This window comes from Anas platyrhynchos, chromosome 9 (genome assembly GCF_047663525.1).
Source record: "Anas platyrhynchos isolate ZD024472 breed Pekin duck chromosome 9, IASCAAS_PekinDuck_T2T, whole genome shotgun sequence".
NCBI lineage: Eukaryota > Metazoa > Chordata > Aves > Anseriformes > Anatidae > Anas > Anas platyrhynchos.
The window spans coordinates 16,402,831-16,415,887 of NC_092595.1; the positions used below are offsets into that span (position 1 = coordinate 16,402,831).

Below are 13,057 nucleotides of genomic sequence, written 5' to 3' on the forward strand. Positions count from 1 at the left end.
AAAATTGATTACCATTGGTTTTCTAGAAGAGAGATGGCAGAAGGATACCAGAAATCTGAGGATGTGTATCCTGTTCCGACAAGCTCTACTTGTTTTGGTGATGCAAGCAACTCTGTAACTAATTCACAAGATGCCGCCACCCAAAAAAAGCTGGTAAACATCTGGCCAACAAGTTTGCTCCCATTGTAAGTCTCAGGCCAGCAGCTACGAGGCAGTGGAGAAGATGGCACAGAAAGCTCAGATTTTTCCATGAAGTTCAGAAAAACCTAGATGTTCTGGTAAAGTTCTTTTTATTTACAGTATTTTCTTCTTTTTGTACATACCTATAGCAACATCAAAAATTATTCACAAAGCTTAACTGAATGTAAAAATGTTCTCATCCAACAGTTTGTCCTATCAACTTCACACCTGTGGAAAATGTCAACTGTTCTCATGCAGCAACGAGATTGTCTGAGCATTTTTATTTTTTTTTTACTTTTTTTTTTTTTAATCTTTTCTGGTAGAATTTTAGGAAACAACCTCAAAGATGTACATAGATACTTTACTCACCTTTTTTTCTGAACACTTTTAGGCACCGAAGTTTTATAGCATCAAACTTAGATTTGTTTTTAGAAACGTGAATGGAGGAGGAGGGGGAAAAGAGATATGTAAGAACTTGAGTTCCTAAATGTACATATCAGGAGTGTGAATTTAGAAGCCAGATGCACACTAAAGTTTTACATTAGTAATACCTGCCTCAGAATTTTCTTCGAGTTCAAGCAAAAAAATATGATTGATTTTTATAAATAAGTCTTCACTTCTGAGGTACTGATATTTATCAAGTTCTCACATATTTTCACTTTTCTTTTTGTTCAGCCCCCAAAATCCATCACCAAAAAATTGCAGAAGGACATTAAAAAACTGCCAGTCGCTTACTGCAATGCCTGGGGAAAAAGTGTCAGGTGCTTACTTTTATTTGTCTTTCAAGAGTGGAAGAAATTACATGAAATGTATATATCTCCTCTGCAATCATGTGGTAAGTTATCTGATACATAGCACATTCAAATTCCAGGCCAAACTGTGGTCATGTTTTCTGACACAAGTAGTTACCTTAGAAAAAAAGTAAGGCTATCACAATTTGACCTTCTGATTAGGATTAAAGATTAAGATACTTATCAGAATCGGTTAGCAAAGTTACAGACCTCTCTTCTTGCTGCAGCCTTCCTGAAGCTCAACGTAACACAAGAAAGTTTTGGTTTAAGACATAGGCTGCAATCTTTAGTGTGCCCGTTAGTGCTACGTAAATATAGTGTTTGGAGATTACGACTATTAAAACTATTGTCTAAACTGAAATCAGAAGTAGACACGGGAAGAAAGCAAGAACCCTGAAACTGCATGAAGGAGAGCTCCTTGCTGCTCTCATTTGTTCCTATGCATATTTGACTCCTGCCACCACTGGGTGGGTCTTGTGTTCCAGCCTGACCTTACACTGTCTTCTTCATTTGTACTCACAATTTTTCTCCACACTTACAGGCACAATTTCAGCAACTTATGGACAATCTAGCTTCTGAATGTAGTAAAATCCCCTCCCTTATAATCCAGGTATCCAAATCCATGCAAGTGTGTATATCTGCATATATACACAAAATTTATAGCAATGTGACTGAGTAAAAAGAAAAAAATTGTATTTTTTCCATTCCTTTCCCTAACTTAATGCACCTGTTAATGGAAATAATTTGTAAGCCACTTAACTATGTCTGGAGGTAAAGGATGCAAAACAAAAGCAATCCCTTAATCACTGCTTGCCAGCTTCTTCTGGCCTCTTGAAAGAGTAGCTTTTGCAAGATGCTGTTCACTCTATTGATATTAGTGATCAGCAAATACTTATCACCAGTGAAATAAGCTAACCCCTCAGCAATTATCCGAGCAAATCCTTGGCTTCTAAAGCAATAGCTTATGCATGCTGTTATTGCAGCCACCTGTTCCTTTCCAGAAAAGTCAGTCATGCTAACTCTAAAGTATGAGCCTTCTAAAAAATGTACAGGAACCTAAAACAATCCAGCTGACCCATTCCATTGATTTGAGTATATCATTAGTACCAAGTGACCTTGTATGACAGCAAAATGCCACCTCTTGGATCTTGTCAGTACAGAACGTACTGCTTATAATTTGGGGTCTACTGTCTCCCTCTATTTTCCTCTTTAGAAAGGAAGTATAATTTAAGTTAAGCTGAAGTTCAGAAATGCATATATTTTACTTAAAAACATTCATCTGTTCAAAATTCAAAATAAACTTTATGGGATACAACAGTTTTTTTTTTTTAAATAACATTTCATTCAAACTGTATATAATTCACTGAAGTATTCGTACAGCAAACAATGGTCAACCCTTGAAAACCTGTAGAAAAAGATTTTCACACAAAAAAGGAAAAACAAAATTGAGGTATCACACCCACACACATTCATCCAAGCACACGCACACACTCAAACACACCCACACACACGCAGGCTGCAGCAAAAGCAGAAAATTGTAGGCCCAAAAGGAAAATGACGACTGATTGTTCTATTCAAAAGTCCAGGTAGCTCAGGAAAAAAAAAACAAAAACAAAAAACAGAAGAACAAAACAACCCCCCAAGAGTCCTCTGAGTAAAGAAACTACCTCAAAAAAAATTCTCAAGTGCACTGGAGACCTGATCATTTAAACTGTTTCTGCAAAGCAGCTCCCTGCACCTGAGAAAAATGCAGCCCAAGGTGACTTGTGCAAATATAAGGAGTCAGGAATATCTCCTGCTATTCCTTAAGTAGACATGAGGGGTGTCCATAGATTCAATTAGTCTTTGATCATGCAAGATACTGCTGGAGTGCTGTCTTCGCCCTGCAAGAGAAGAACAACCTGTTAAGTGTTGGGGTTCAGCTTTATCATCAACAACTTTCTGTCCAAAACTGTGAACTAATGAGGTGAAAGGAAGCCAAGCAGCTGGTTCCTTCAGTTTGGAAGAATCTAGTTTCTGGTGCAGAAATGTTCAGTGTGGGCTGTAACCAATAATCCACTCTACACCTAAGAATAAGATGATCTCATCAAGTATATAAGATGTTCAGCATAATCTTAGCAACTGGCCAGTATCGTGGGAATTAAGAAGCATATTGAACCTTGTTATCAACAGACTTTTTTTTTTTTTTTTTTAAATCTCCTTTCAGTTGGTAAAAAGCAATTCTTCTGTAATACAGATGCACCATGAAAAGCAGGTCCTTTAGCTGAGAAATCCAATGCTACAATCAGTAACTCAGAACATACTAGAGGCAAGTTAGTCAGACTGTCCCTGCTAAATACATACAACAGAGGCGAGAGGTAGAAAAGCAGCAGTCAGCATAGGACTGCAATTGACGTGACCTAACATTTCACAACATTTTGTTAAGAATACCTCCTAAAAATCTATGGTTGCAGTTTTATCAATATTTCATCTAATTCAGTGTTTACTACACCCTGAAGTGTTTTGCTGTTCCTTTTGCCCAACACCTCCCAACCATGCTGTCATGCCTTTGACTGGCCTTACCAAGATCCAATCCAACTCAGCAACCCAGAAGAAAATAATGTTATTAAAAGCAAAGATTTCTGTTTAATCTTGTTTCTGGATTATTATTTTTTTTATACTTACTTGTCACACAGATTTGGATCTGATGACTGACTCAATTTATGTAGAATATCTACTATTCCTATGTCTCGTAGTTTGTCTTGGCGCTCTTGTGAACCTACAACAATAAATCACATCGGTTGGGAATACCACCGAAAATAATGTATGCAGAACAGAAGAAAGGAGTGGCATCAGAAAACAGCCTAAGGAGGGGCTATGGAACACAGTTTGGCTAAAACACAGGAATGAAAAACTCCCCCAGCTGTGGCTACTTCAAAAGGGAGCTCTAGTTTCTTTTCTGTATTTTAGCGTGCTCGAGTGCAAAGAATAGAAATTTTTGAAGGCAAAAACCTGAACACATTTGATCCTAAAGCAAGCAATTGAAGTCAAGCTTCTTTACTCTCGTCTCTCAGATTTGCATGCAGAGAACTGGAGATATGTTTCTGAGTCTGAGGAACTGTGGAATGCCTGTGAGCAGAGAACCACCAGGAGCATAACTAAGTGTCACATGCTGACTAAAGTTCTGTCACCTGAGAAATGTGGAATACGAGTAGGAAAAAGATACCCTAGAGACACCAATTTCTTTGTTGAAGAGCAGCATGGTCAATTTGAAGATCTGTAAATCATACATCTAACAAGGTCCTCCTCCTAGCTCCACCATTCCTCAAAGCACACAAACTCCGACCCACCTTTCCCTTGCCATTCCCTCCAGTTCCACACGAAGGCCTCCATTTGCCCTCTCCACTCCTCACAACAAAAATCACATTTTTTTGTGCAGAAGCATCCTTCATCTACCTCCTGGTTACTTTCCATTGTTCCAGACCACGACTCTTCTTACTGAACACCTTCTCCATTCCTTCCAGTTTCACCCACAAGTCTTTTTACTGGTTTCAGACTCTCACTGCCCAACCCATTAAGTCATCCATGCCGGGGGAAATTCCTTTCCAAATAGTCCCTTTTCTAATCAGTTGCCATTTGTCCTCTCCAGTGAACCTGTTCCCTCTGACAATTTTCCACAGAGAGCTTGGAAGCTCTCTCACTAGGCTTCTCTTTCACTCCAATTCAGGTTTTACGGAATGCTGGAGATGGAAGCCTCCCACTGCTGACTCTCATTAGCTCCTCTTTACTGACACTCTTCCTGTGTCTCCCCTTCCTGCCCTAGAACAATTCCACATTTTACACAGTCTACAATTTACACAGAATTACACAGAATCTGTGATTCTGTGATTTTCCTCAATGTCCTCCTGACCTCACTTCTTCCATAATATACCTATAATGACATCTCCCTTTATGCTTTGGATCCCTTTGTGCTGTGCACTCAATTACTGAGTAGTGTGTTACATTAGCCTTTTGATGAGGGTAGTAACTTGTCTATGTATTAATAATGAGGCTTTCTTACCTTCTTCTTCATTCCATATGAGATTAGATATACAGAACATGGCAGCAAGCTGAAGTTTAGCATTTGAATGACTCTAAATATAGAAAACATAGTACTCAAATTTAGTATTTCTCACATTTACATTTTGACATTTATCTTGTAATAAATTAGGTAGCGAAGTTGGGACAAATTTTTATCTATAACTTCCTTCAGCACTTCAGTAGCCAATTCCTTCTTAATACTTATTAAGAGGTCTGAAGGTATTGCTTAAGTCACCAGAACATTCTTATGAGAAATAACTACTGGATTTTCCTTTTAATCAGACTTTCAGTATCACTCTGCCATATAGAGCTGAACGCCATGGTTTCTAAAACACAACTGGGTACATAAAAGTTAAGTGCATGATACTGGATAAGGATTTACATGAATACATGGTAAAGTGCCATCTTTCCTTCTGGCAAAAGACCAACTTAAAATCCTTAAGAGAAATTCCCCCATACCATGTAGTATTTGATTTTCTGCAGGATGTCGTCATTGGTCATAATCAGTTCTTTTGCTGTTGTTCCATCTGCTATATTGGCAAGTATACATAATGTCTGAAAGAAAAAAAGAACTGGTAAGTTATTTGCCTGCAGATCACATTTCATGATTTATACAGTTTTCCTGACAGCTTTGAACTTGTAACAAACAATTCATTTAATTAGTTTTAATATCTTTAATCTGAAGTTTCCAGCTTGCTTACATTTGGGGCCAATGCCAAAGAATTAACAGCTGTGGCTGAACAGCCCTGGCAAAAATCAAGTCATTGCCATTTGAAAATAAAAAGCCTCATTCGTTAATTCATTTAAATTAGTAAAATTTTAAGTCTGTCAAGGAAATATGCAGTGCATAGAAAAGATAAGATACATTGGAAAGTAAAGTACTCTACTCTGTATCAGAACTAGGAAAAAAAAAAAAAACATCCATCCAATTCTTCAGGTCAGGAAAGGGAAAAACAGAGGTCTATCTGCTGATCCTGCAGAGTAATAATGCCACCTCCTCCAAGTCTAGCCACACATCTTACCTGCAGAGGTAACACAAGTAAACTACTAACGCATCTGATTATTTCTTGCAAATCATAGAAGCAATCCTACAAAATAACCTTGAAGCAACTAAGCCCACGTTGGCACTACATGCATATCACATTAAGACTTGCAGAGGCAGCTTTCCTGGTTCTCAGGAGGCACAGGGAGATGCTCTGCAAATTCTTCCCCAAAGAGCTGTGGAAGAACTCAGCCGTGTTTTCTGGACATGCAGGGATGACTACGGGAGAGCACTGCAGAATGATCAGGCCAAAGACCTCTACCTTCAGCCCATTCCTTACTGAGCAGAGATTTAGACCGTCTGGATTTAGCTACATTTTTACAGCTATTTGCTACCAATACCCATCCTAAGACAAAGCAACCCTTTGGAATCTCCCATAGCTTCTCACTGCCACCATTATTCATCACCACATGCCCTGTATAAGAAGACTTTTGCAGAGAGCCCCGTTTCCTTCTTGTCTTTCATAACTGTTAATCAGCATAATTCTGTCCATCTATCTTCTTACTTTTGGTGTAGCATCCCCACAGCAAGTATCCCTTTAAGCTGGCCCCCTTACACTGCCATAATAAAAACAGGGATGCTTTACCCTATTGACAATCTCCTTTTCCTCTTGCACATTGAGAGTGTGTCCCTCCCCACCTTTTCCTGGGCTACAGCAACGCACTCTTTTTCCTTGCTGCCGCCTCCTCTCCTTCAATCACTGCTGGCTCCCCCAGGCATCCAGCACAGCTGGGATACCACATCTCCCAGCAGAACACGCACTGCCGCCAGCAAGGCAAGTAATGACACTATTCTTTATTATTGACTGTTCCAACAGCTGCTGTAGAAGCAAATAACCAGGAAACCTTCCTCAGCGTGAAATAAAGGATTTACTCTCTTCCTTTCTTCCTCCCACCGCCTAGCTGCCATGCTACTACCTTAGATTTAATTCTTATGCTTTCACGTATAGTGTTCCCCTGTTTGTCAAATTTAAAAAAACATTCTGGAACTCAAACATGTTTGTAACATGCTCTGAAGAGGAATGTTCTTGTAGGTACTAAACTTCTTAAACTGACAGATCTCAGTAAAATGCTCATAGCACATCATAATCCCAAACAAAAATGCCATGTTGGGAGCAGTAAGCATTTCTAGGTGTTTCTTAAATTGTATTCTGCCATGACAACATGAAACAAAAAAAAGATACCTGCTCTTTGACTTCTATATTGTGCTCCCCTTCCAGAATAAGGGTGACTGCTTGCATGATCTGCTTCCCATGAGTGCTCATTATATGGTCTATGTGCTGCCAAAGCAATGATAAAACAGTCAGCGTAACTTTCCAGACAAAGAAGTAGCATTCCTACTTGAATTACTTAAAGAGTAGCAAAACTGCACAAAAATCCTAGCTCGTAGTGGGGTCTCCCAAACCCAAAAGTCTATCACAACAGGAAAACTTTGTAATGTGTCTCTTCATTTGAAGCCTTGCTTTGTTTCAGAAGGCAAGATACAAGCCTTGGTTCTGATTTCACTGAAACCTGTAGGAAAAACACTGTTTTCCCACTTGTATAGAGGCCACAGTCTGAAGACTAAATCCTGTGGGGGACACAAGCTCTCGGTATGATGTTGCAGTTGGAAGGAACCACCTTCTCTGCCCCTCTTAAAACAGGAGGATCTCAAAGAAGGTAAGAAAGGTTTTTGTTTGTTTGTTTTGTTTTTTGTTTGTTTTTTTTGTTGGGTTTGTTTGTTTTAAATCCTTTGGAACTTGTGCTACACTTACTGAAACACTGTATAGTTACAGGTTTGATATCCACATTAAAAAAAAATCTTAAAGGATTCAGAAAGATAAGGCACATAAATTACTTGTAGTCTAGGAAAACTGTTTCCAGGTTACAGACTTACAGATAAAGGGTCATTTTCTTAGGAACTATAAACACCTATACTAGAATATAACAAGTCATGAGGAATAACAGAAAAATGTGCAACTAAACTATGATGAACTCACAACAAAACTCAGGAGCAACAGCAAACAGCCACCAGAGATTACCAACACATAATATACACTACATTTTTTTAAGATGGAATGTCTTAAAGATAGGGATTCTTGTAGGACTTCTTAAAATTGCTAGTAATGAAACTTGATTCAAAAGCTGCCATGTAAATTATTCTGGATGAAGTTTTGGTTACAGAATGATAATGGTTGATTCTGGCTCCAAAGTATGCTACAGACAGCAGGTGAAGCTAAGACAGTCACTTAGGGTGTTCCTCAGCTGAAACTGTTGTCAGAGCTCAGGGTCAATTTAATGAATGACTGGTTGTTCATTTCACATTAAAATTTTCACATTAAGACAGAGCAAATTTTCTATGAAGTTTACTGAGACTCACTGAATACAAACATCAGAAGATTTTTTGCAGTGACCTTTTTGTGGTAAAAACAGTATATGAATAAACGCACAGCGGAGGCTTCATGGTTTCCCCCCCCACATACACACAAAAACTTTGCCTTGCCAAACGTTTGCTGCATATTTTCCCTTTTTTCTTTACAGGGGATTATCCCTTTTCCTCCACAAATATCTCTTACCATCAAAAACAATTCATGGGCTTACATTTTCAAACCATTTTATTTCAGTGTGTAAAATGAATGTATGTATTTTTTTAAGTGCACAATCCCGCAGTCAAATTCAAAAAGCCAATACTCTCCATGAAGTTGGGTAAGAACAGCCATATTTCAGTGCCAAGAAAGAAGAAACACAGATCTTCTTAATATAAGTACCTCTCCACACTTCGAATGACAAGTACAACCCTCTTGTTGTTCTGGGTGAGTTGCACAGAAAGGCATTTAGACTTACAACAAAATGTTTTTGCTGAAAGCTACATGCAACAGAATCGATCATTAAATGTAACTGTCTAGCTCTGTAATTGATAACTACCAAGTTCCAGTGAATATGTAGAATTCTTTCAAACTTTTTCTGACACTGGTTTGTACATTTGTTTAGAGATGCTTGGATAAATGCAAAGCAGAGGCCTGTTTTAGCAATGTATCAAAGAGCAATCAAACAGAAATATAATTTGTATTCTCAGCCAAAATCTTTGTTTCACCAGCAAGAATAAGAGTTAATTTGTATCATTTGTACAGTCAGAAAGTCTGTTTCCAGCTCTACTTACTGGGCGAGTAGAAAGAAGATTCCTGAGCAGTCCCAAAGTTTTCATCAGAACATTTACATCAGAATCAGAAAGTAACTGGAATAACTGCTCTGTACTCAGACCTCGTAAGATGTCTGATTTGATCTTCTGTTCTGCTTGAAACGCCATATTCTGAAAGAGACAGAAATTTTGCTTTTTTTTTTTTTTTTTTTTTTTAACTTTAAGCTTGGGTTTTTCACTCATAGTGGATCATTAACTGCAAGCATATCCTTTTTAAACTAATCCTGAAAATGTTTGAATTTATGAAGAACTATAATGTCCTCATATGAGTGACTTTATAGTTATGCAGTGAATTAAATTTCCACGCACTTTTACAACTGACTGTGTTGACCTGGTTATTAGCAGGTCTATTGTTTGTCTTTGGCACACTACTGACACTGCTTGATTGTTTTCCTGACTGATCACAGCAACCAAAGTGGTATGAGAATTGAAGGGTTTTATTTTATCACTAACTGATGAAGTACTCCAGACTGATACTGTTTTTGTTCTTTCGTTAGGTGGAAAGACAAGCCAGATTTCACTTATTTTTAGTAACAACTCAGAAGTTCTTTAGGTCACATTAACAACCTTTTTAAGAAGTGCAATTCCAAGAAGTATTTCAACAGTGTTTTACTTACCATTAAAGCCCAAATGCCATTCACTCGCAAGGCAAGATTTTCGCTCTGTGTTAAACTACATAGAAGTTCTATGGCTCCTGATTCTAAAATAGGCTAAAATGAACAGGTGGGAAGAAAAATTTTAAAACACTACTTAGAATAATTATACATACATATAAAACTAAATATATATAAGCAAGATTTTTTTGTATTTTATTTATTATTCTTCAGTTTACAAAATGTTCAGTCCACTCTGATGAACTGGCCAAGCCATGCCCTAAATTCATATGCGTTAAAAAGTAGGTTTCTATGAAAAATTCGTGTCAACATGGCCTTATTCTCATGTGCATCTGTATGCATGTACACTTGTAATGTGTACTCATACTGCTGTGATACCATCTATGTATCTGCCACAGTCATGTAAGCAAATATGTTTTTTCCCCAACAGCTTTCAGTTTTGGGCTGCTCTCTAAAAACACTGCCTTCCTCAAGCAATTACATTTTCTGAGTATCAGGTAGGATGTATGTAACTGTTTAAAAGTGTTTATGGACAATGAAAGCTATTGGTATCTTTCTTTACTTTTAAACTTCATGTTTGGTAATCAGACCAAATTAAAATCCAACAGAAAAACTATAGCACAAGAAAACTAGACTGCTCTTAACAATCAGATTAAAATTCAAAGCCTCATAGTATCACGTCTTTAAGCAACAAGAAAAACAGACACACAGCTTCTCTTTCAAACTGATTAACACAATGATAGTTAAATTTGGAACTATTTTCAAGCTGAACTGAATTTGAAGATTACTTGTTTTATCTAAGCCCTGAAGAGCTCATGTGCTTTTGCTTTTTAGGATCATGCCTTTTAGGATGCATCCAATGATAGATGAGGCTTTAACATATAAGGTGCTAAGCTTCACAAGTTACTGTTTCAAAAGCAATGAATAATTAAACATCATGTGAGCTTTTGAGAAATTTGTTTAATTTTCCCCCTGCTTAAGACCTTAGTTGATCAGAAGTATATATAAAAGGCTGTGCTTTATAGGAAGAGGATTGTCTCTCTGAATAGCAGCCAGCCTGTAACAACCAGCCAGCAACATGTGCCAAAGTTCATCTGGTCCCAGGTGCTTGTGCACTGCAATGAGCTGCCCGGGAACCGCGATTTCTCTATGGACGCAGTAGTTGGCTGGCTCCTAGGGAATTCTCCACAGGGGCAGCAGATAGGAGACACTCCAAAATTGTTTTTTGACTAAGCTTTTTTTTTGCAGGTTAGCAGGTTAGAATAAAGATCCACTTCAATTTTGTTTAAGCGACTACTAATTTACACACAATTTTGAAAATATCATGGGAAAAAAAAATCTATATATCAAATAAAAATTAGTTGCTTTGCAGATGCTTTCAAATCTAACATTTCTAAAAATTCCTTTATTTTGCACAAGCAGTATTTTGTTTTAGCAATGATAATTTTACGTGAACCATGTGCCCTGATAGAAAATTCAGTATTCTACTGCAATTTGAAGTAGAAAAACTAAGCTGACTGTGACTGGTGGTACGAACAAGAAAGCCCACACGCCAGTGAGCTGTGGTTGGTGTTTTTTTAGTTCATTTTCTGTCTTCTCAAAGACGACTAAAACCACCAAGATCAATTGATCAAAACAAGGTAATCCAAACTGCCCAACAGGAACCCAAATACACCATAATCTTGCAAACACTATCTGTAAGAACTTTTTCGGACTTGGGAAAGCATCTCATTTTATTAAATATTGATATGTATGTGTGATCTGTATGAAAAACAGATGAGTTGCTAAACTCAAGAACAGATACCCTGTATATTTCAGTCAACAGCAATAATAAAAACCACAAGACTGAGTTATGCCAGCATTTTCAAGATTGCAGTAGAAATTCTGTAAGACAGCGGATCATATCACCAATTACAGTTTGTTTTCTTGTTGCTCATGAGTTTTGTATTGTTTATTTTTTTAAGATAATCACATTTTACAACTATAAGTCAAAAATTGTGTCTATATTTTTCCTTTAGAGACTACATTTAACTATTCTGATGCATTTTTAACGAGCTATCTGATTACAGTATGCCTATTATTACAACTCTATAATGCTTTACGAGCCTTTGCTAGCAATAAAGGTGTCCTTATACTTATCGAACCACTGTATAACATAGCTTTTATCCAGAAATAGTAAGAGGTAACAGACAAATACTTACCTCTTTGCTTGGAGAGAATTCCAGAAGAAGATTGCATAGCGTGGAAGATGCTACTACCAGCATTTCATTTGGAGCATTCTGTAAAACCTGTAGTCACAAAGGGGAGAGTGGAGCATCTCTGTTATCTAATAGGATAAGGAAGGCATCATTTTGAAACGGAATACCTGTAATTATGCTGCACTTTGATGTGCTACACATTAGGAGATGCTTTCATGCTAGTGTAGATCCACACAGTGCTCATTCAAGTTAACACGATGGTATATACTTTAAGCACTTTGATCCGTTTCAATCTTACAGATAACTGCATTCTATAAAATAAATTATTTTTAAAAAGCCTTGCTGAGCTCTTTGGATTCAGTTTTAGTATCTGCAATAAGATCTAGAAGGTAGAGAACTTCAGGGAAAAAAGTAGATCTAAATTCTCTTGTAGCACTTATAGACCAAGTCTGAGCCTGAAACCAAAGTAGATATAGATCTAGTACCCTATGTGACCAAACACTAACAATAATTTAGCTTTACTGACTTAAAAAAATGAAAAAAGAGAGCCAAGCATGGACTACAGCACTCTTCGCTACTGCTTGGCTTTTTGTTGATTTATGACCTCTTCGAAGGTCATGGAATTTGCCTTCTAGTTAATTTTTATTACGATTCTACAGAAAGACATTCAAATTGAACAGACACCATATCCTCCATGTTACCACTTCAACTGAACAGAACACTTGAGTGGTTGCAACTTGACTTCGCTTACCTTCATTAAAGGTTTCCATACAGCATGATCCTGAAAACTTGTCCTGAGCTGCTGTACAGAACGGGACAAACTGTGCAAACATCTGTAACAGAAAAAGAAACCTCTGTTGTGAAAAACGTATATGGACACACACACAGAGTTATACAGATGCTTCTACACATACAAATACACTGCTAAATATATTGCTTCTGCACATTAGGATACAGACAGAATTTGGGGATTACTAGCCTGCAGACAGCAAAAAG

General features: G+C 37.5%; 1 protein-coding gene across 6 annotated transcripts in view; it reads right to left on the reverse strand.

Annotated features, from left to right (window-relative positions):
* Window positions 1-273: 273 nt before the first annotated feature.
* Window positions 274-13,057, reverse strand: part of ARMC8 (armadillo repeat containing 8) — a 62,924-nt gene continuing 50,140 nt past the window's right edge. For 4 of the 6 annotated variants that reach the window (XM_027464019.3, XM_027464017.3, XM_072042577.1 and 1 more), the window contains 9 exons: window positions 12,813-12,894; window positions 12,065-12,151; window positions 9,867-9,959; window positions 9,211-9,360; window positions 7,256-7,351; window positions 5,490-5,585; window positions 5,011-5,083; window positions 3,636-3,729; window positions 2,669-2,854 (listed from right to left, as the gene is read on the reverse strand). In XM_027464019.3, the coding sequence (XP_027319820.1) occupies window positions 2,821-2,854; window positions 3,636-3,729; window positions 5,011-5,083; window positions 5,490-5,585; window positions 7,256-7,351; window positions 9,211-9,360; window positions 9,867-9,959; window positions 12,065-12,151; window positions 12,813-12,894 (805 nt within the window). In that variant the 3' untranslated portion in view covers window positions 2,669-2,820. Of the gene's footprint in view, window positions 2,855-3,635; window positions 3,730-5,010; window positions 5,084-5,489; window positions 5,586-7,255; window positions 7,352-9,210; window positions 9,361-9,866; window positions 9,960-12,064; window positions 12,152-12,812; window positions 12,895-13,057 lie in introns of all 6 variants that reach the window. The other 2 variants (XM_027464018.3, XM_027464021.3) reach the window with 2 other exon arrangements.